The sequence below is a fragment of the Dendronephthya gigantea genome, unplaced genomic scaffold, assembly GCF_004324835.1.
Source record: "Dendronephthya gigantea isolate DGI-Jeju-01 unplaced genomic scaffold, DenGig_1.0 000074F, whole genome shotgun sequence".
Lineage (NCBI taxonomy): Eukaryota > Metazoa > Cnidaria > Anthozoa > Malacalcyonacea > Nephtheidae > Dendronephthya > Dendronephthya gigantea.
This window is the reverse complement of record NW_021163084.1, coordinates 686333-709492: the sequence shown is the minus strand read 5'-3', so window position 1 is coordinate 709492 and position 23160 is coordinate 686333. Positions and strand designations below refer to the sequence as shown.

Genomic DNA, 23160 nt, shown 5'->3' with positions numbered 1-23160 from the left:
TAGTGTTTTCCTGTGATAGCGATTCACAGTGCTGGAACGATGAGACTTGTTGCGGTGACGATATTTGTCGTTCTGAATGTTCACATAGTCATGATGGAATGGGTATGGTAATCGTAATTATTGTTGTCATCTTCGTCCTTGCTTTCAAAACCGTATTCTGGGTAGTGTTTTGTTACTGTCGTCGAAGACGACGGTATGGCGGCATTACGTTCACCCGGTTAAGCAGTGCCCCCGCTGGTCCGACGACTGTCGTGGTGAATTCATCGACATCGAGTACCCAAATGCACGGTACGAATCCTCACGAAAACAACCCAGTTCAACAAGGTTATACCCCACCACAACAGATATATACCTCTCCTCAACAACAAGGTTATAACCTCCCTCAACAATGTTACCAGCCATCACAACAAGGTCATGTAATGGTAGACCCAGTCGGCAACCCCCCTCCACCGTACACTGAAAATCCTCAATGTTGAATTTACAGTCGTGATCTAGCTCGATTGTAGTCTTATTTAGACTTAGTGGCTAATATTTGTCTAACCAAATTTGTCGTCATAATATGTTGGCCCTCTGAAATTTCCCAAATTTCACGTTTAGAATATTAGCTATATATAGAAGCGTACAGTGAACCTAAATAACGTTAGATATTCTGACAGCACATCGTATTTTAAAGTGTATACTAGTTCAAAATGTAAACGAACAACAATCTATTAACAATCTTAGGGTCGATTACGCGGACCAGACTAGCCCTGTTTGCTGGGCTGAAATTAGCAAACGATTATATAAGTGATATGTCAGTATGATATTTTAGTGCAAATCTTTTGCAGGAAATTTTGATCTAGGAAAACAAATATGCACATGTCTCGTTTAGCCTTAATAATTTCCAATCCTTCCTGAGTTTATTGTATTATATTCATTCTTGTGCTTTCTCAAGATTACATGCATATGTCCACCCAGGCATGGCCCCTTATTTTCCATATGGATTTGGCTTCCACTTCCACAAATTCTGTGAGTTAATTTTAAAGTGTGTTGTTGATTAAACGTCATTTGCCTGCGGGTCGATTTCAACTATCCTCTCTGGCAGATATGGATCGAAAATTTTGGATTGTCGCAGGAATTTTGACCAAAATGGCTCTTACAATTGCACATATAAGCTTACTTTGGAAGTATTTAAAAGTCTTCGAAAAGTCATTTAATTAAAGATAACAGAAGCACACATCCGGAGGAAAGATCCAGATAGATCTACACTATTTTACATCGACTACTTGAGTACTACTAAACGGCTACTACTTCCAAATTTGGAGGAACCTACACCAATCAAATGCGATGAGTAGATCAGATTAATCATGCAATAACGAGTGCAGTACGTCAGCGAGATAAAGTTTGTGGTAATGGCAGTTATATAAAGACTCGTTCACGACTGTTACTCCCGAATGAAAAGCGGGCCTTATTGACTGACACTTGTGTGTCGTGATGCCACGATTAGAGTGGGTGTTTTTTTCTAATGTTTTGCTAAGAGAGCTTGAGTTCTTTATTCTATGCAGACACGCTGCAACATCGATAATTTTGGGCTGCAACATCGATAATATTTGGATAAAATTCGAGTTCTGCATTATTGGTTTCTTTTGAAATGGATCGTTTTTACGGTCTGTGAACTTGAATATATGAATATATGCCCCCCATGCCCCCCCCCCCCAATTATCGATCTTTCGGCGTCCCTGATTCTGTCTTCAGCCCATTGGAATTAAAAATTGTCCTTTTATTAACATTTCCTACTCCTATTTCGCCTACCTGCTCGATTAATTTAAAAACTTCCTTCCTACATGAGCTTTTCTCTATACTTGTACATTGGCCAGTAACTCACACTCAGTACCTATAAAGATCTTTATTCAATCTCATTTCACGCTGTTCAGTTTATATAACCGCTGATCATCAGCATATATAACCTTATTTTTAACAATGAGCCCACGATTACAAATAATGTCTCATGACAGAATACGTAACAGGCGAATATATAAAGCTGGAAAAAACACATTGGCAATGCAAATTAGTTTTAGTATGCGTCATGTAATATGAATGCCATCTACACGCATGAATGTATGCACTACGTGGGCTGTTGTTATTACAAAACGCTTTAAATATTTCTAGAGTTGAGGCCATATTCTAGCCCAAAACGACTCTTCGATCGTTCATCAGAGCTTCAAAGTGAGGCATAATAACGAGAGTGGCTTTGTATAGCGATTGAAAGATGATATCGTGGCGTTTTTTTATCCTAATTGCCGTGGTCTTCTGTTCGAAGGTAGTGTTTTCCTGTTATAGCGATTCTGATTCAGAGTGCTCGAACGGTGAAACATGTTGCAGTGACGATATTTGTCGTTCTGAATGTTCAGATGATGGACTGAGTGGTGCAATTATAATTATAATTGTCGTATTTGTCATTGTGTTCAAAATCGTATTCTGGGTGGCGGTTTGTTACTGCTGTCGGAGACGACGATATGGCGGCATTACGTTCACCCGGTTTAACAATGCCCCAACGACTGTTGTGGTGAATTCATCGACATCGAGTACCCAAATGCACGGTACGAATCCTCACGAAAACAACCCAGTTCAACAAGGTTATACCCCACCACAACAGATATATACCTCTCCTCAACAACAAGGTTATAACCTCCCTCAACAAGGTTACAAGCCGTCACAACAAGGTCATGTAATGGTTAACCCAGTCAGCAACCCCCCTCCACCGTACACCGACAATCCTTAATCTTGAATTTGCAGTCTTGATCCAACTGTGTCGTACTCTGTTTAGTGGCCAATATTAGTCTAAGTAAACAACATTTTTTATAAATTCTGTATAGACTATAGTTTTACTAACTATACGACAATCGACATTGGATTCAGATTTCAGACTGGTCATATAACTTTCACTGCTTTTTTCTCAAGGTGCTTTTTTTCATTATTTACCTTGTCTTGTACAAAAGATTGTCATTTGTGGCCTAACTATGCATGTAATTTAACCTTGAAAGGGAATGTAGGTATATATATATATATACTTTAGGTATTCGTATGCCTATATGAAGTGTAGCAATTTCCATTGCTGTAATTTGATATATCTAAAGTTAAGTCATTTTGATGTACGTCGACATTTGTTGACATAAAATGATAGTGCTCGTGTATACACTGTGCAGTGTTTCGACTAAAATTGATGTCATTTTGTATACGATAATATGTCATGCACGTGTGATGTGATATGTCGCATGTGTCCACATTAATTTTTTTTTAAGATTGTTGTGTCTTGAAAATGTATAGTCGACGGATTCTGTCCGAAAATAACTTTAAACACATTTCTTTATTTTCTTAATCCTCTTTTACTTTGTCTCTGAATATACAAAAACCAACCCAGAATTTGCCGCTTAAAACGAACAAAAACCAGTCAGTGGAAAATCATTGTAAAGAAACTGTCTTTGCTGTTTTTTATGGCTTTTGTAAGTACTCATATTGTGATTCACCTACAAATCTACAATATATTCAAATATCTCCCAAACGTTATATATACTAAACGCGGAGTTTCAGTGTAGTCATAATTATGTTGCATTCGTCGAATAAAGTAGAATAAATATCCGTGATGGTATTGTGAACATGTATTCGCTATTTTACCTAGAAAATTATATGTTCTCATATTGAGGAATTTTTTTACCCAATTAGTCTTGAATATAATGCGTTAAATGGTGAAGCAATTGCTAATGTCTTAGAATTTAAAAGTATTATAGTATTAAGTTTGTATATGTTTTAATATATCGATGCTTTTAAAGGCTTTAGAACCCCGTTGATGATTTGTGACGCAGTACAAATTACAAATATGTGTTGTGATGCACCAATTAGCCTGCTGTGCCGTTTCAGACAATATTTTTAAAATAGCTGACGTCGACGTAAAAAATATAAAGTGTACATATTTTTAAGCTTTAATACTGTCGATTAAACCGGCAATAAGTGAAGGGCTTGCTCTTGGTTTAATTCCACATGTGAAGGCAAATAAATAATGTTTTCAGTATGCAATTTCCCTGCCATTTCCTTCTTTTGTTATGCAAATGTTGGGCCTTTTCATTATTAAAACTGCATGAGATATTGCATTACCGGTATTTTGGAATGATAGAATATTACAAATAAGGATGATGCTGTATTGTAAACACAAGCTAGATAAAATTTAGGTAAACCTTTCATCGACCACGGAAAATTGTGGAATTCATAAATTGTTACAATACAAGTTTCCATAAGATAACAGTCTTGAGTTATCACCGGGTTCCGGGAGCGTTGATGACGTCATGAAATCCAGCATCCCTTAAAATCGATGTTACCGTCAGCTTCCAGCCATAAATAAGAAAAGTAAAATGCATGCGGATATTGCATTCGCGATTGAATCAGAGTATAGAACTTTAAATCAAAAATTAACATATAATCTATGCCATTCCACTAACTAGTTGTTCAAAAGGCGCTCAAGAAATTATTGTCTTGAATATTGCAGAGGGCGCAACCTTTAAAAATTCTTCAAGGGGACCTCCCCTTCTTCAGAAACACTCCTATATGGAAGTTGACTCAACCGGGTTAGCAGGGCCACCCAGGCTATTTAAGCAGGCCTAAAATTTCTTATTACGATCACACAATAGACTATCGAGGAAACTGTCTACGATCGTTTCATTATTGCTAGAACAACAACATTTCACCTGGAAGATCAACCAAGTACATTTCACTTCAAAGATTAACCAAGCATATTTTACTTGAGTGATTAACCAAGCACATTTCACCACAGTGATTAACCATTAACCAAGCACATTTCACCTCAAAGATTAATCAAGCACATTTAACCTCAGTGATTAACCATTAACCAAGCACATTTTACCTCAAAGATTAACCAAGCACATTTAACCTCAGTGATTAACCATTAACCAAGCACATTTCACCTCAAAGATTAACCAAGCACATTTAACCTCAGTGATTAACCAAGCACATTTAACCTCAGTGATTAACCATTAACCAAGCACATTTTACCTCAAAGATTAACCAACCACATTTTACCTCAAAGATTAACCGAGCACATTTCACCTCAAAGATTAACCAAGCACATTTAACCTCAGTGATTAACCAAGCACATTTAACCTCAGTGATTAACCAAGCACATTTAACCTCAGTGATTAACCAAGCACATTTAACCTCAGTGATTAACCATTAACCATTACCTCAAAGATTAACCAAGCACATTTAACCTCAAAGATTAACCAAGCACATTTCACCTCAGTGATTATTTACGAGTGAGGGGTTAGTCAATTCCCTTTGGGAAATGGTGGGATTTCGCCTTGGCAATCGTTTCCCCCCTGTAGATATGTTTTAGTACGTTCATAGCAGGTTTAGCCTGATCATGCAGATATGATGGGTCAGCGATTAATAAGCCACAGTTCATAGTAATAAGTTTTTCGCAGTCGAGCTGAGCCTCACAAATTCATTGCAGCTATCAGCTGCGTTATGAGTCTGATTAGCACACCCACGCTTGCTTATTAAGTTATTTGCTTATAAGCGGTGACATCTAATGGGAATAGAGCAGATTGCTTTTAAGTGCGACTTATTTTCTTGTGTGACTTGGCTAAAAGGTTAGATGCTATCTGGGAGAATATTATCACGGTATAAGATATTTTGTGAAAGAATAAATGCATGTATATGTTCTGGGCTCTCCACTGTTTTACAGCGAGTTCTCTTTGATTGGCAGTTCAGTAATATTTCTGGCAAATTGCTGCTTATTATAATTTACAGCAACTGTGAAACATAAGGGCACGCGGAATTGTTTTGTTGCATTGCGTCGAAGGTAATATATGTGATGAATTGGATCGTTCATGGTTTTATTATGCATGAAACATCCCTTTCGTGAGTGTGACTAAATGAAAATATTGATACTATAGGACAAGTTGGTTACAAAATACAAACAAAATAACGGAAGCTATTTGCTCATGTCTGGTAAGGACAGTATGTCATAACTTGATAGTTTTTTTAAACTCATTTGAAGGAACATCGCAAATTTTTAGCCTTGCAAATGACCTCGGACGGCAGGAATTAATATTGGACTGAAATCTCTTAACTCAGTCGCCGTTAGCGATAGAGTAGAACATTTTCGATTACATTTGTTCCAATCCTTAGCGAAAAAGAGTATATTTGATATATTCGATATATTTGTAAGGAGAATACCTCAATCAGCTGTGTGGAATTATTTTGAATATATGGCTCATAGAGGCGGTTCAAAAGGATGCTTCAAATTGGTTCTATTTCTTGCTGTTGGACTAGTTCAAGAGATTCTTGCCTGCGCTGATTCGTATCAATGTCGTTTTGGCCAGCAGTGTTGCAAAGACACACATACATGCAAAGCAAGCTGCTTGAAGAAGCATGAAACAAATGTTGGGGTTGTAATTGGTATCGTTGCTGCAGTCGCCTTGGGCAATGCTCTTTTTTGGATCACGTTTTGTTGCCTGTGCTGGTGCAAGGGAAAGCGAAAATCAAGTTTCCGATATCGACCGTTCTCTGGGAACGAAGACAATGGTCAACCCAGTAGCATTGTTGATGTAGTCGATAATAATGGCGATGTTATCAGTGAGGATCACATCAACGATGAAACTGAAACAACAAAGGTTCTGGGCGTAAATGAACAAAGTAGCTCCCGTAGAGAAGAAATAAGTCTCTCTATTATAAAGATAAAACGACCGATTATGAAAAGTGGAAAGGGCAAGGAAAAACTGGTTGACAACATGGAGGAAAATGCATGACTATAAACACACGCAGATATCTATAAACCTTATAAATTTTCTTACTCATGCAGGAGATACATCCCGAATTCTCTGTAATTGCCAGTGAACTCTCCAACTTACATTAGATTATATTATCCCCTCATTTTCAAACTATTGTTTTTGTATACATTTCAGCGAATTTGAAAATTATCCGAAGGCCGGTTACACGGTACATTTCTACTTTTATGGGATGTATTTTAGTGAGCTGTCTTCAAAATGTAAGTGAACGAAAGGAGTATAATAAACACAAAAGTTTATTACTCCATGGAGTATTATAAGTTTCGTAGTTTTCAAATTTACATCTCTCAAAAGTATTGCAAGTTGCGTGAAAAATTGCACTGCATGCATGTGTATAAACAGAGCCTTAATATTTTTATAAAAAACTGCAGAAATTTTTCAGAACATTGTGTATGTAGCTATATTTATGGTCAGTTTTGTAGAATATATATTGCATAGTTTGGGAAGATTTAGAGGTGATTACTTTAATGGTGATATTGGTGGTAGTAATATGATCGTGATGATAATGGTAGAAGTAATTACTGTGGTGATAGTATACTAATTATGGTGGTGATGATTATATTAGTATTGTTGATGATAGTAATACTGATATTTATGGTGATAATCATGATAGCGATTGTTCTGTATTATTACGATGACAATAATATTGATGATGGTGAAAACGATGTAATTATTAAAATATGGGGGAAATGTTAGCATTGATGACGGTGACGATTATTGTGATACTGAAAGCAATAATGGTGGTAATGATGTTATATTGATGATGGTTGTTGTAGGGGTGTTAAAGAATGAGAAAAAATACACGATGCAGACTTTCTTTAAACCAAAACTCATTTCATCACCAATGAAGACTGTATTTTAATAGTTGAGAGCTTGTCAAGAAATCATTTCGGTCAAAGAAAGAATTGTATGACGTCAATATGGCTAACATTGGCACCAACTTGCAGAGTTGCAAAAAGAGTTCAACCATCCTCCGGTAGGATTTCAAGTTTTGAAAACCTTCCTCAAAATGACGTTACGACACTAAGTCAAGTAGCAACCAGCATAAAGATATATTTGGTTGTTTGGTACATGCATGTGATCAATTAGATTGTGCAACTTTGAACCTTCCTCACAAACCTCATTCAAAGCAAACCTTCCTCCGGGTGGCACCCGCGTACCCGATGCTTTTTTGCAACTCTGCCAACTTTGCACCAAAAATCCAATCTAAATGCGTTTTAGGTACGCAAAAAAATGAAGGCTCATTCATATTTTTGATTTAATCCATATTTGTAAAATGAATGTTCCCTAGAATGCTCGGGAAACGGTGCGCAGGTGGCTTTTAATTATGTTTATACTTTTTATGTAATCTTCAAAGCAGATGGCTTGTGTTTACTTTCGTATCGTAGGAATATTACAGGATATTAGTTACGTCCTAAAGAGAATGATGTTCGAGGACCTTGCGTCAAACATGGATAAGAGTTAATGAAAAATAATAAAAAATGCAGTCTCACGCGTTTAATTAAGGATATTTTGAAGCGAATGTGTGTGTTGTGTCATAAGTGAATGCTCCCTTATTCTGAATATTTACTCTAAATTCGATTATACCTCTCTCAGAATTGTAGACAGCCGTCAAAGGGTGATCGATGACTCGTCGAGCTCTAACCTTCTAGGCTAAATACTAGATGATAAGTCTTCCATAATTCTCATTGACCTGTGCTAACCCTTTTTAAATATGTATAGCCTGTTGTTTTTTGGATAATGTATTTCTGCATGTCCGATTAATATAAGGGAAAATTCTGATGAGGCATTTTGAGGAAATTGTTGGTAAATTTTGTATCACAGTCATAGTTTTTGCGTTATCTAAAGGTTTAGTTAAACAGTTTTCATCTAACAGACTTCAGGCCCAAACTTTCCAACACTTCTAATGCTTTTCGACAGGAATATTCATCAAAAGATAATTTTATCTGACTGTTTCATTCCATGTTTCTGACAGGCTTATCTCTTCTTAATAGGTGCCCAAAGACTCCACATTATCTCACCTTTGCTTCCTTCATTCTTGCGCGTCTACAACCTCCTTATCTTCTTATTTGTCCAATCGGCATGTTGTCCATTACCTAATGCCCTAAAATAACTCTACTAAAATCTTATCGAATCGTGATTCCAATTATTTCTTTACCACTTTAAGGTCGAATTCCATTGAGCTCGAGGATCAACAACAGCATCTTGAACAGCAGATCAGAGACCTCATGATGAAAGATGGTGAGTGTTGAATTTAGTGTGATCTGGGTAGGAGACCTAGTTGTAGTACCAGGAATTCTTCGACAAGTGGATTCAGTTAATAAAGAAAGTCAAACTTGTGTTCTGTGAAAGAAAATTGAATCTGGGGGATCGGAGACATACCTCATGTTGCGGGATATGCTCTAAAGAAAATTGAAAAATCGGAAACATACCTCATGGGGCCCTGACAGCCACCTAAGCTCTGGCTTCTTGAAGTACTGGACATGAAGTTTGAAAATCTAAAGGGCTTTTTTAAGAAATCGCATCTCGAGGCCGAGGGGGGCATAAACTAATTGTTCCTAACTAGAAATTGCTATTGTAAGAAGCAGCAGTTTGTGGGCGAGTCTAGGGGACCTCCCCCAGAAAATGTTGTTTTTTGAGTCTCCAGACCTCTGACTTGATCTCCAACCTTCTGGGGAATACTTAATCAGAATCTATCTCAGTGTAGTGAGGTTTAATGAGAGAAGATAGTTACTTTCTTCTAAACATGGTTATTTCGCTAATATTTATGCTCAAGTCTCAAAGTGAGTTTCACTTGGGTTAAAAAAGGCCCTGCTGAGAGTTCACCTTAGAAAGCTCTCGTAAACTTATTTTCACTTTCTCATGTTTCTTGTCATCTCAATGGCTTAGTTGGTCGAAAAACCGCTTGGCTTTACAAAATTATGTTGTCTTCTCAAAGACTAAATATCTTGTGTTTACGAGATGTTTATTGTAGAAACGGTTTTCGAGTTAATATATTATTTGCTGTAGTTATCCTGCAGAAATAACGCTAAAATTTTCTCTTAAATTTCAGTCAGCACAGACGAAGATCAAGTTAAAATTGAGCAACTGACGCGAGAACTCGTGGATATTGTCGAACAAAGAAACAAGTTGGTGGAACTTTTGGACAATGACAGGCAACGGTATATTAGTGTTTTTCAGTTTTTATCCAGTTCGTTTGCAATGTCGCCAAAAAGGCGAGGGGCAAGGCGGGTCATCGACGGGAAAGGCAGCCCAGTTTGTTCATCCTCTACGAGAGCCTGGGCTATAATCTCCACCACACAATCTATAATAGTCAATTTATTTCTATCCAGAGAACAAGAGGAAGATGAGCAATTTGAGATGATGATGGCTTCCAAAGGTAACTTCCAGGCCAGGCCTGTGGTGGTTTAAACAAAGTTTAATGTGTAAACAGGGGTGTGTGAACATCTTGCTTGTCAACAAAGCAACCCCCTATACCCAAATATTTCCCCTCAGAATTTGTTGACCAAAGGCTCTGAGTAAGTTTCATTTAATGGAGATCTTAGGTACAAATTAGTCATTTTCCCCACTATTTTGCTGGCAAGTTAGAGAGATAGTGACACATACTCCATCCCACTAATTCAACATTTATGCTTCAATGAATTAAACTTGTTTTAAACTGGGTTGACTGGGCTCTTGTGTTATTGTTTAGGATTTGTTCTACCTTCATAAGATTGATTCTATGACAAGATAGAAGTGGATGACCATGAAAGAACTATGCCCTAGAAAGAGGTTAACACCACACATGGTATTCACATGAAAATCATCTCATTACATTATGATCACAAATGTATGATTAGCCTGTAAACAGCTAAGGTATTGATCTAATGACATTCCTGTCATGTCTAAATGACATGTGATGTCCAGTTATAGACCATGTGATGGTCACATGACCTGAATAGATTTAATAGATAGGCATAATGGTATTGAAAGGAATTTGTTCAAATTTTTAAATTAGAATGCCACAAAATTGTTGGACATGATACCAAGAGAAGATCTCTTACAAACCGAAGTCAAATGCTGAATTGTTTTAAAGTAGATAATTCATTTAGCAATTGCAATTTAGTAAAAATTATTGACAATATTTTAATAGTTATTATAGTAATAAATAATTTTTTGTTCAAGAAATATATTCCACTACAATGCGATTGAATATGGCAAAAAGCTATACTCTTCTAATAATAGATCATGCATTTCCTGACCTTTCCATGTTAAAACAGGTTAAGATTTCCAACCTATAAGTTTGCATATGTTGTTTCTTGTCCTTTATTGTAATTTTTTCAAGACCAAAAGATTAAAAAATGTGCAGGGATAAAGTCAGGAGGAATATTCAAAAAGTATGGCCCACTGTGAATGGCCTAAATGTTCCATAGTTTTCCTTTGAAGCGAATATTTAGCACCATTACTTGGATTAAAATGACAGTTGCTTCTTGTCAACATCCTTTGTAGTATGTTTAATATTGAGGTTTAACATGGAACAAATCTAAAACAAAAAAAATTGAAAATTAAATGAAAAAGAGAAAGGCAAAGGCAGTACTGCACAACATTGCGACACATTATAAGGCCTAGGTGTATATGTTGCATTTTGATCACCTCAATGCAATTCATACAATAGATAATGAGATGGCAATGAAGCTTAATGAGGTTTATCAGCTCATCTACTGCTCATCGACCTGACGAAAATGTGACATATTATATAAGCCAGACCTTAGTTAGCTGCTGGTAACTTAATGGAACCCCCATCTTTTGTTAACTCACTATTATGAAGGTAAAATGCGAAAGGGGTGAAGCCTGACATAAGACTCTTCCTTCAAATAAAAAATTTATAATGTACCTGCTTAAATTTTGCTCTTACATGTTCTAATTCAGGTATTAAATCTCTTGCTGTATCACTCCAATCTTGATCAAGGAGCTTAAAAAGGCCTTCCAACTTTACTTGGACTTTGCTTCCTTCATTTTTGTACAATGCTAGCCAGGTTTGCACAAATCCTTTGTAAAATCCAATCTACATTTTTAAATTTTAGGTGAGGTTTGTTTTCGCTAAAAATACCATGCCATTATTAGCAGGTTTCACCAACGAGAAGGAAAAAAATATTGTGTTTTCCGTAACAAATTTCAATAAAAATCAAGTTGGAAAAGAATTATATTGTTTGTTTTATGTCCAATTTCACAATTAGATAATCAAGTTATCAACTGGATATAAAAATACCTCATTTTTGTTTCTCCTGGCAAATTTTTTATGCACGAAAAATCAGTTAACTTTAACTATGGATAGTTAGTGATAGAATTGGCCAATCAGAGATCTCTGACAAGGCATGCAATCATTCTTTGAATATTTTGGCAGAAAAATAATATGATTGTGCACCAGTATTTGTGGAAAAATAAATTGTTTCACAATAGATTGACAATATATCTGGTGCAAAATCAGAAGCCCCACAGCATGCACCTGACCCTGGGGTACCCCTTCTTATTACCATCTTATTACCTCATTTCCAACTTGCTTTCCCTGTAACAAGCCAGTTTCATAACCTTGCTTCCAACCTTTCACCTCCCCTTCAATGAACCCATCATTAAAACCTTGCTTTTGACAACTAAGAATTTTAATCACATAGAAGAGATTCAATATAGTTTATAATGAGGTTGTTGACCATACAGTTTACAACCCCCCTGCTGTTCATAAGGCTTCTAAATAAATTATTCAGCATTTCACCAAAGACAGCAATATTTAACCTCACACAGATACAGTTATTACACTAATAACAGTATTAAAATATATCTGCGTAATTACATTTCTCTTACTTCTCTTCAAGGAAAACAACAGAGTCAAATAAATCGTCTTGAAAAGAACTCATACCATTAACACCAGCTTTTACCACTGCCTTTTATATTGCCTTTTATATAACTCAGTGCTCTTTAGTCTTTATACTTGTTGGATAATTAGGTATAAATATGGGGGTAACATTAGGTTTATTGTGGATATTTGTGACCGAAAGTAAAAACCAAAATGGAGCCTTGTTGTGCAAAAGTCTAGTTTGGTCTATTTTTCCACTTTTTTTCGGCCACAAACAACTTGTAGCTTCAAAATGGACAGCGACGGATTGCCCATAATGGGCCCAGCAATTGACCTGACGAAGGTAGGATTGTTGTGGCATTTCACAAATAGAAATTGAAAATGTATACACAGATATACAGGCAGAGGCAGCTTACCGTACTAGTATAGAAATAAGAAATTCTAATACCTTTTTAAAATAGGTTGGTTCGATACAGCAAAAAAGAACAATTGCATTTCTGAACCACTTTATATCACATACTGTCAACTTTTTAAACAGATTTTCCTGTGTATGTGAAGAGGTAAGAACTATAAGAATTACGTCTTTTAAATCTATTATGTAGACTGACAGGACTGTGAATGTCAGGAATCAGCATCAGGGTAATAATCCTCTGGGATAATCCACATGGGAATCCAGAAATCCTGGCTTCCAGTTTGTACTGGCTTTGTATTTTATTACAACAGTCCAAGGTAGTGAAGGACCAATCAGAATCATTTCTGATACCAATGATCCCAGAGCCTTTGTTTCCTGTCAGAGGAAATTGCAGGCTTGGGGAACGAGATTAATAGTTGACACTGTGTTTGTTGCAGAGTTAGATTAATCCCTGGTTCACACATATTATGCACATATCACACTAGGCTATGCCTAAGATCTAAAGTTGCAATGTTTGTTTGCCATTAGCATACTGGTCAATGCAAACATTGTCAGCTTAGAAAAGGTCCTACACAAATATAGAAACATCCTTCAATGGGTGATTCTCTGGTCACACATGTGACATCGCTATTCTATTTTGTCACACACAAAATGTGAAGCCTAAAAAAGCAGCAATGTAATGTGTGTGACTGAGAAAAATCAACCCAATGATCAAAGCATCACAACTACAGTACACAGTACTGACCTTTATAAGTTAAATATATTGACCCCTGAACTATACCAATTTGACGGTTAATTGTACATTTAAATCAGTAAATTTTCTGTTTAGAAATTATCTGATCTTTCAAACAGACTTCAAAGAGTTGATGTCACAATGAGCATTTTAGAGGCAAAGGTATATTCTTTATTCTGTTCCATCAAACTATAGACCTTTCCCATTTTAGCTTTCAAGCGCAATGTGTGACTGTAGTTGATTATCAAGATCAATTTGAGTTGTGATTTCGCCAATGTTTAGTTTAACAAAGAAGCAAAAAGAATCGGCAAGGTTTTCTTACAAACAAAATCACTTCTAAGCAAGCGATATCGCAACTCAAAGTTGCCTGATAATCAACTACCATCATGCATCACTTATGCGCACTTGAAAGCTAAAAGGGGAAAGGTCTATTGATTCATGATTCACAGAGGATTTATTTTTCACAAAAAACATCAAATTTCAAACCGGGTGATTATAAATCATGATCAGTTTCTTCATAGTGCAGACAAAAAATATGAAAATAAAAGACCTTTTGATACCCCGGACCATGTTCCAAACTTTGTATAATGGTATTTTAAGATGTTTTGAAACTAAAACATTGATACAATTTCGTCTGGTTGTTCACAAATGAGAGACCTGTACACAACTATTGCAATTACAAATAAATTTTTCTGGCATTCTGTAAGGCAAAATAAAATACTTAATTAAACAGGTTATTTTGCAATGATTCTGAAGCTAACATTCTTCATTGTTTTTACAATCACCCACCCCCCCCTCCCCCTCCCTACATAAAGGAAAATGCAAAAACAGACAAATCTTCAAACAATCTTTAACAGCTCGCATCAATTCCTGGTTTGGAAAATGTTACAGTTTCAGAATCCCCATCTGCTGGACCAACTGCGAGTGAAACTCCTGCTACAACAACACCATCAACAAATGGTGAAGAAGCTAATGTTGCAACTGTATGTACAATTTGTTATAGTTCGAATAATGGTTTTAAAATATGAACAGTGTTGATATTGTTAAATCCTTTATATATATATATATATATATATATATATTAATATATATATTAATATATATATATATATATATATATATATATATAGAATTATAGTAATTTCGAAATCTGATAGCATAATACAAATTTTATGCTGTGTATTTCAAATCAAGATCGATTCATCTTCAGCAGAGTGGTTTACATTTACAAGATTTGCATAACTATAAAGCACCTCTTGTAAACATAAACCATTCTGCTGAAGATGAATCGATCTTGATTTGAAATACGCAGCATAAAATTTGTATTATGCTATCATTTTTCAGAATTACTTTAATTATATATGTACCAAAACTATCAGCTGGTAAAGGGTTCCTTATACATATATTTATCAGAATAATGAAGAAGCACCACCTCCCATTGAAGAGGAACCTGCTCAACCAGGTATTTAAAAACTAAATTTGCAATGACAGGCAGCTCCATGCTTTATATTCTACATATTTACACCACTAAAAACACGCAGGTTTTACCTGGTTGTTGAAAAGTTCATTTAATTACATGCAAGCACTCACAATGAGCTTGCCATACCTAATTTTAGTGTGCAGTGCCAGTGATAACCAATTTGTGCAGTGATAACCAGTTTGTGCAGTGATAACCAGTTTGTGCAGTGATAACCAGTTTGTGCAGTGATAAAAGTAGAATGTGCAGTGATAAAATGAGAAATGTCATTTTCTGCAGGAGAGCCGAAGTCGCATTATTCACATGTTTTGGGTTTTACTTCTGACATCATTTGATTTGTGTTCAAATATGGTTTGAAAGCAGAAACTACAATACCCAATCCATTAGCGCTAAAATGATTGTTCTGCTTTTTAGTCATGACCGTCGCGAAAGATCCACGATATGCAAAATATTTTCAAATGTTAAAAGTGGTAGGCATTATATTTTTACATAGCAATCCACATAACCTGTAGCAGTTATAACCTAACAATCAACCATCTTTAGGGTGTACCATTAGCAGCACTCCGGCCAAAGGTCATAGCTGATGGATTAGATCCAGATTTACTTGAGTAAGTACTATATTTAACCCTACATAACAACGTAAATATACATATTTATATTAGAAATGGGTAGATGATTAGTGAATCTCATTCATTTAATGCTGGAATCAAAAGAGAGAAGAGTGTATAAATTAAATTATTGCCTTTCCTTGTTTGAGGAAATTGAATATTCAACGAAAATGTTTTGCAATTGGGGAGTTTTTTTAAGAATAAGTCTCAAAAAGTTGTAGATAGATCTGTTTCTATTTATCCTTTAAGGACCCCTGATGCCCCAGCTCCGGGTGGTGGCCAGGTTTCTAAAGATAGTGATGACGATGATGATGAAATTTCAAGTGCTTCATCCTTCAGTGACGATGATGATTAAAAAAACTGAATTGAGACATTTACACCAAAATTTCAAATTCCAATATGACATATGCAAGATCCAATAGGAGATTAATTAAAGAGCAGCAGATGGTAGTTACCCTATGAGCACACACACCCCTAGCTTAGACCAGGTGGGTGCAAATATTAGAATCAATTTAAATTCGGGGAAATAAGTTCACAATGGACTACTACTCCTGAATGAATTTAAAACCTTACAAAAGGGTCGGTCTTTCTATGTATAGCATCATTTTATTTTCACAATTTTTTGAACAAACAGTATGCATGGCAGCTAGCCTGCACCCTACCTACAGAACCATACTGGGTATTTGCCACCACATGCAAGCTCAACATTATATCCCTAAAGCTAATGACTGCAGATTGACCACCATCTCTGCTCAAAATGTGTATTATAAAATTTTTCATGATGATGAAGACTAGAAACATGTAAAATTACATTTTCATGTCTCTGTATCCGAATGATTAACAGAATTTGCCTGCGATATCCACCATATGGACTGCCTTGCTATCAGTATGTTGTTTTGTAAGTACTAATTACTAAACTAATGTTAATCTTTCTTATAGTTAACAAATTTATTTGTCAAAGAAAACTCTAGAGGCTGATGGTAAAAATATGATTAGCCCAAATCTTTATTTAACCCATGCATTGTTGATTACTGTCAACTACACAGTACGATTATCTTAATTGTTATATACAATTTTCACCCAAATTTTATAAACTAAAAAACGGCTTTATCGTTTGTGGATAAGACAACTAGTTCTTCATCAGCCTGCGTTTGTACTACACTAACAAACATTTCAGAATTTGCTTCAGAATTTGTCTTTGGAGTCGAGGCCTGAGGCTGAGCCGTTTCCTGATTTGTACTTGTCTCATTGTTTGTATCAGCAGTGTGTTCGTTCAAAACCTCGATTTCATCGTCGCTGTAGTTTCCCGAATGTGATGGGCCTCCGCTATCTGTTTGTTCAGTCGAGTTATTAATCAACACAGGTTTTCCTAAAAGAAATCGATTGTAGCTGGCATTTTTTAGGAATCACTGTTATGTGGGGAATTCATGGAGCGAGTTAATTAAGGTTTGTTCAAATCATAGGTTCAAATACAGTTCAGTTTACTAAAACACACGAATGTTTAATGTTTCGTTACCAACTATTATAATGGCCTCCTTTAATAATACTACAAGTCTACAACATCTATGTGAAGTAGCCCACGGCATTACCATTATCACCAACATAATTCCCAACCTACTCCTGGCCCTAACCATACATTATTATCAACTACCATAGTAACAACTATTTATCCCCTGACCATCACCAATATCACCAGAACACTGTCGCCTGACCATTCACATCGCCACAGTATTCACCACAACAATCACTATTGTCACTCAGTGGTGTCACCACCTCATCGTCACCATGGCAACCATACCTGGGAAATGACGTTTCTCGTTCTTTTCCACAGGCTTGCCCGTCAATATCTCCTTCACTTCATCCGGAAGATGTCGAACGTCTTTCAACTGTACGCATAGTTTCTCTGCTTCAATGAGCAACTTTTCAAGGTTGATTTTCATTGATAATTCGTTGATGTGCTAAATGACGTAACATCCGTTAGTCGGGGGAACGATTTGGAACCAAAACGTTTTCCATCATAGTAATTTAAACATGCAGAAGCGTAAAGCAGTTGAGTTTTACCTTCAGAATTTCATTGAACCCATGCTGACGTTCGATAATCACGTCTTTTTGCATTTTCAAAATAGCCAGACAAAGAAATAGATGGAAATTCGGAGAAAGATCTTGCGTCCATAGCATCTGAAATAAAATTGAATTTATATTTTTGACCCGAGAGCCGTGTCTGAAACCCTGTTCCAGCTCAAATTTTACTTATTAAAGTCTTAATTACATTGCTTGAGAAGTCATATATAAAGTATGAATTGTGGTAATTCTGTATTTTTGGCAATCAATAGTCTTGATGTACATTGTCGTTATGGTTTTAAATATAAATATATGAAGATTGAATTGTTTTAAGAACAGGTCTCTACTCACCTCCCACAGTCTCATCACATCATCAAAAACAAATTCTCTTTTAAATAGGATTAAGAGCCAACGAAAGCAAAAATACAGATTCGCTGATTCGTTTTTTTCTAAAAAGCAAATAAATTTCACACACGTTTCTCACCATTGTATATGGATCAATTCATGGCATAAATCCTTCAAAAAAAATCACAGTCATCAAGTAGAAGGTAACATTTGGATAATCCGCGTTACAGCATTACAAGACCACGGAAGGTTGTAATATCACTGAATGGTTTCTAATAGTGATAGGTAAGGTTTAAAATGTGCAAATATTAATCTCAACTCATCCAAAAAAACTATGAAATTTTCAATCCTATATGCATACCGAAGTGGTGATAGAGTCTTGGGAAAACATATTGCAGAAGTGTTTTCAGATTATCCAGTTGTTTATGTATAGCTGCTTGATTCATCTCGAAGTTGTCTGCCTGTATTGAAAGTGAATTTTCTCAAACAATTGCATAATGTAGTTTCCTCATACAACCAATAACTACTAGTACCACCTACCACCATTTCCATGAAACCAACAAAACACCAAAACGCATCTGCCTCGTCGTCCATCACAAACAAAATTGGAGACAGCAGATCACTCATTCCTTGAACATAACCTTTTATATGAACAAAAACATTGATTGATTTATCACTACGTATATACTTGACAGCTCCATCAAGTTATATTAACTCCATGGGTTACTGGGGAAATCACCTCGTCCTGTCCTCCAAAAAGAGAATCCAGGCATATAGGGGTCAATTCAGTGGCGTAACGCAACCGCTGGGGGCCCTCCGTCAACCAGCCATTTGAGGCCCCCCTTTGCTCCACTAGAAATAGGCTGAATGATGGTATTTATATATCCGGTACCCCTAAAGTTTCGGGGGGGGGGCGTCACTTGACACCCTGCCGTACTGACAGCCCCCAGTTACGCCACTGGGGGTTATCTTCATCACTTACCAATGTTGTTACATTTTGAACTAAAGACCCAAGAGTTAGAAAATTTACACTTAACACTTACCTAAGTCAAAATTATACATACAGTAGGTCATAAGAATATCATATAGCTTCTTAGGGTTAGTGTTTGTTGGCTCATCGCAATAGAAAGGATGTTTACGATCTGTTCTGATCACATCTTTATCTGTTAATGTTAAGAATAGGTACATCAGGGTTTAGCCAGAGTGTGTTGGAATGTGGATTACCCGCAAATCAGGTAATTTCACTAATTTGATCTTTGAAATTGAGTACTGCACATGCAGTAAGGTTTTTCTTTGCCTACATACCAACAAGATGCTTTCGCTCTCGTAACACCGAGAAATTCTTTTCTTGTTGAGGAGTAATAGTTTGCCATTGTTGTTTCATTGTAACGTACTCATTCCTTGAAGAAAAATTTGTGTGTAATCTTAATGGTATCTTGTCTCCCACACTACCGAAAAATGAGGCTTTTCTTTGGTTCAAAGTTCAAATAGTAAATAGCCTAACTGGGACGCCGGAACGATGTGAGGGCAAGGGGGAAAGTTTTGGTGAAAGGGCACTCCTGTAGCGGCGCATTAATAAAGAATGTTTGCAAAACATCGTCAGTTGAACTTCGTATCGTCGTGATTTCTCTTTCCAAGATAATTTATGTGCCTAGACGATTGTGTTATTCTTGATGCTCGTTTGTGGCACGGCTACTTCGGATATAGAATGTAATTAATCTTTTAAAATGAAAGGGCATTTTTGCTCCCCTTGCCCCTGCTGGTAAAAGGCAAGGGGGGCAGTTGCTGCTGCTGCCCCCCCCCCCTGTTCCGGCATCCCTGAGCCTAAGTTGTTATACCAGGCAACTTTTGCCGCCAATTGCACACAGAGCCACGTAAGGCACACTGGCAAAAAGTAATAAGAGTATCAAGAATAGCTTTTTTTTCCAAAGCCAAATCAATGTTCATTGTCTCTATACCATTTTCGCTTTCTTGTCTGTATGCGTTCTTTATAGGACTGATCATAATCGTAAAATCCCAACAAGAATTTCCACAATTCTTTACGAAGGTTATGTTCTATGCCCTGGAGAGCAAAATTGTTATTATTCATGGTTTAGATCATTCTGTGTCAGCCGGTCTTCACAAGTGAAAGCAACAATCATTATTAGCATCAGAGTAAAAATCCATATCTCAAGGAAGGATAAACCAATTGATTGCATAATTCGTCATTTAATTACCTTCCTGGTAATAGATAGTATTCACCTACCCCTCTATGTATAAGTTTTTTTAGTCTCTGGCTGTTCTCAACCTTTCCTTCGCTATTGATAAAACTCATCCACTCATTCATACTAATAGCCTCACCAGGTACAATATCAGGTGCAAGGCCAAGGTCTGGCTGCAAAAAAATTAAAAGAAATTACTCCAAAACAAAGTTCTGTTGTTTTTAAACAAATGTTTAAATGCAATCATTAATTGTTCTACAGCAACGGTTCGGATTGGTTCCCTAATGTAAATCAGTGCCTAATGGGCATATCAGTCCCACCTGAATGTCAGGTAACAGATTTTCAAATCCATTTTCTAGGGATTGAAGACTGTCATAATTTTGTTCATTGGTGGTAGTAGGTGGGTGTTCTTCCTTTTTCTCTGGTTTTGGGGAAGCCTCGGGGGCATTTGACCATGCATCTCGGACAAGTTTGGTCACTTTGGAGAATGCCCCTAAACCTTCAACATAGGCATTGCCTATGACTCGCTAAAAAAGAATCATGTTTTTGCTAAGAAACGAATAAATTAATTACATGGTGATTATGATAATATTCATATGTTTGTTTGGAAAGATAAATCTTTTTAGATAGTATATCTTAAAAATTGCAACAGTTTTAAAACTTACAGAAAGAATGTCTGTGCTATCTGAAGTTCCAAACAACTGAAGATGGTTCAAAGATTTCCGTAAAGCATGATCATGTTCATTACAAACAATAAACAATTTTGGGTTGTTTGGAGACCTACAAAACAGGTATTCGTTTATGACTTCATAAGGGTACCTAAGTTTACCTTTTTCAATCAGTTCTGAACATGGTTTTTACTGGAAAAACATTCTCACGACTAAGAACAGACTAGAGAGTTTTTCTTGTGTTGAAACCCTTCTGGCAGAGTGCTCAGAGACAAAGGAATTAATTTTATATCTGTTCTAAATATTAATTATACTTTTTCCTTTGGCTGTAACCTATAAATATTTATGTTATAAATATTTTTGTTCTTACTTTGCCAACCATATATATCTATTTAAATGTTGAATGAACTCCCTTGTGCCACCACTATGGAAATGTAAAGCTGGAAGTGTTCTTCCATCCTTCAAGATAAACACCAGATAATGCCAGTGGAATTTTGAGTCCGATCGACGGATTGAATTAAGCTTATTTGTCTCAAAGGACAATGTGTATTTGTCCACAATATCTTGAGTCTTAGATTTTGTGTCAGCTAGTTGCTGGGTTTGGTCTAGAAAATCGATACATACTTGATTGTGATTCATGCTGATTGGTGATTATATTAATTAAGGATAGCAGAATAGCCGTTATGTGAAGGAAAATCAGTTTAATGGTAATAATCATGGTGAAGATAAAAGTTATGATAAATGTAATGAATAATTGATGATCATGATTATGTTTAGTATGTAACAATGATGGTGCTGTAGTATTGATGATCATGGTAATGAAAAAAGGTATTTCTATACTATCACTATAAATTTGGGGATACCAGATATCATAATAATGATGATAAAGGTGATCAATGGTCACAGGCTGGTGGGATAATTTTAAAGATTATAATGCCATCTATGTTGGATACCATGTCATGGAAAACATGAAATCAAGGGGATGATGGTGATAATGAAATTGAAAACAATAATGATAGTTTTCTAAATAAGTATAGCATTACACTTATAACCATATACCCTCTGGTTTGGTGCTATGTGATACAATGCTCCACTCAGCATCATTGTTTATATCATACTCTTCACAAAAGGCTTCCGTTGATGCTGGGATCCAATTCACAAAACTTGAGTCATCCTATTTGAACACAATAGTCAATACATATGTCTTCAAATCCAGCTGCTGAATTTTGTCATTGAAGGTTTTTATGCCTAATCTTGTCAACTTGTTGATCTAATACTATGTTTACACAATTGATTATCTACTGCTAAATTTGTTTTTGAATTACAACTGAAAATTATGTAAGATATTAAAGACAATTTCTAAATGGAAAAATGGAGGAACTTTAAAGGCAGGGGCATATTATTAAATTGAGACAATGGTTTTATCATTGAACATGCATCCAAAAATATGACTTATTTTTAGCCTTTCAACTGGTCTTCAGTTTATGTATTATATGGTGTACATTTCATGATATTTGATCTCTACCAAGAAATTCCGAACGCAAGCAATTAATATCCAAATTATACTGGGAATTATTTGATCATCAAACGCTTTTTAAGAACACAACAGGTGCATAAATTTCTAAGTGAACTATGGATACCTATAACCCACTATACTAGCACAAGAAGGATACCTACCTTTACTATAATAGAAATTTGTCCACGTATTATATTCGCTGAATAATTACTTGCTACTGAAGTTGATGTATGTACAAAAACGTCAGCTTGTTCATACACAACCTGAGTGATATACAGAAATACAACATCACAAGATGAATTTTCTCTTCCAAACAATGGTAATGATTCAAAATTATAACCTAATAAATTTCTAGACCTTGGTAGTGGCGATTTTTGGTGAATTTTCAATATCTTCGCATTCCGACGACTCAGCCATCAGTCTATTATCTTGCGGGACAATTTCTGTTTGTTGTTTTTTGCTAATGACCG

General features: G+C 36.0%; 4 protein-coding genes across 4 annotated transcripts in view; 2 read left to right on the top strand and 2 right to left on the bottom strand.

The window, feature by feature from the left end:
* LOC114531751 (F-actin-monooxygenase MICAL2-like) overlaps nucleotides 1-10919 on the top strand; it is a 40332-nt gene extending 29413 nt beyond the window's left edge. Inside the window, 4 exon segments of the mRNA XM_028553373.1 lie at nucleotides 9007-9080; nucleotides 9892-10000; nucleotides 10172-10218; nucleotides 10531-10919. Of these exon segments, the coding sequence (XP_028409174.1) occupies nucleotides 9007-9080; nucleotides 9892-10000; nucleotides 10172-10218; nucleotides 10531-10550 (250 nt within the window). The 3' untranslated portion in view covers nucleotides 10551-10919.
* Nucleotides 10920-10993: 74 nt separating this feature from the next.
* LOC114531750 (protein LTO1 homolog) lies at nucleotides 10994-12775 on the bottom strand. The gene is made up of 4 exons (XM_028553372.1): nucleotides 12678-12775; nucleotides 12364-12469; nucleotides 11713-11883; nucleotides 10994-11361 (listed from the first exon to the last, which is right to left on the bottom strand). The coding sequence occupies exons 1-4, from the start codon at nucleotides 12728-12730 to the stop codon at nucleotides 11290-11292; spliced, it is 402 nt and encodes a 133-aa protein (XP_028409173.1). The 5' UTR covers nucleotides 12731-12775; the 3' UTR covers nucleotides 10994-11289.
* A 101-nt stretch (nucleotides 12776-12876) lies between these two features.
* LOC114531727 (WASH complex subunit 3-like) lies at nucleotides 12877-16793 on the top strand. Its single transcript, XM_028553345.1, has 8 exons — nucleotides 12877-13012; nucleotides 13131-13229; nucleotides 13911-13976; nucleotides 14672-14797; nucleotides 15228-15276; nucleotides 15706-15761; nucleotides 15835-15899; nucleotides 16149-16793. Exons 1-8 carry the CDS (start codon nucleotides 12962-12964, stop codon nucleotides 16252-16254), a joined length of 618 nt encoding a protein of 205 aa, XP_028409146.1. The 5' UTR covers nucleotides 12877-12961; the 3' UTR covers nucleotides 16255-16793.
* Nucleotides 16794-16880: 87 nt separating this feature from the next.
* Nucleotides 16881-23154, bottom strand: LOC114531726 (TBC1 domain family member 17-like). Its single transcript, XM_028553344.1, has 16 exons — nucleotides 23048-23154; nucleotides 22852-22953; nucleotides 22234-22348; nucleotides 21545-21779; nucleotides 21172-21286; nucleotides 20827-21033; nucleotides 20551-20679; nucleotides 20264-20367; nucleotides 19611-19705; nucleotides 19349-19468; nucleotides 18846-18946; nucleotides 18667-18766; nucleotides 18312-18409; nucleotides 17961-18077; nucleotides 17698-17857; nucleotides 16881-17268 (listed from the first exon to the last, which is right to left on the bottom strand). The coding sequence occupies exons 1-16, from the start codon at nucleotides 23105-23107 to the stop codon at nucleotides 16994-16996; spliced, it is 2133 nt and encodes a 710-aa protein (XP_028409145.1). The 5' UTR covers nucleotides 23108-23154; the 3' UTR covers nucleotides 16881-16993.
* Nucleotides 23155-23160: the final 6 nt, after the last annotated feature.

Coding starts and splice junctions, on each gene's coding strand:
- LOC114531726 (XM_028553344.1), bottom strand. CDS start 23,107: ATGGCTGAGTCGTCGGAATGCGAAGATATTGAAAATTCACCAAAAATC. Junction 22,954..23,047: donor CAAAAATCGCCACTACCAAG/GTCTAGAAATTT, acceptor TATATCACTCAG/GTTGTGTATGAACAAGCTGA. Junction 22,349..22,851: donor AAATTTCTATTATAGTAAAG/GTAGGTATCCTT, acceptor GTGTTCAAATAG/GATGACTCAAGTTTTGTGAA.
- LOC114531727 (XM_028553345.1), top strand. CDS start 12,962: ATGGACAGCGACGGATTGCCCATAATGGGCCCAGCAATTGACCTGACG. Junction 13,977..14,671: donor TGAGCATTTTAGAGGCAAAG/GTATATTCTTTA, acceptor AATCTTTAACAG/CTCGCATCAATTCCTGGTTT. Junction 15,900..16,148: donor TTAGATCCAGATTTACTTGA/GTAAGTACTATA, acceptor TTATCCTTTAAG/GACCCCTGATGCCCCAGCTC.
- LOC114531750 (XM_028553372.1), bottom strand. CDS start 12,730: ATGAGTTCTTTTCAAGACGATTTATTTGACTCTGTTGTTTTCCTTGAA. Junction 12,470..12,677: donor GTTGTTTTCCTTGAAGAGAA/GTAAGAGAAATG, acceptor TAAAATTCTTAG/TTGTCAAAAGCAAGGTTTTA. Junction 11,362..11,712: donor TAAGAGCAAAATTTAAGCAG/GTACATTATAAA, acceptor TTTTTGTTTTAG/ATTTGTTCCATGTTAAACCT.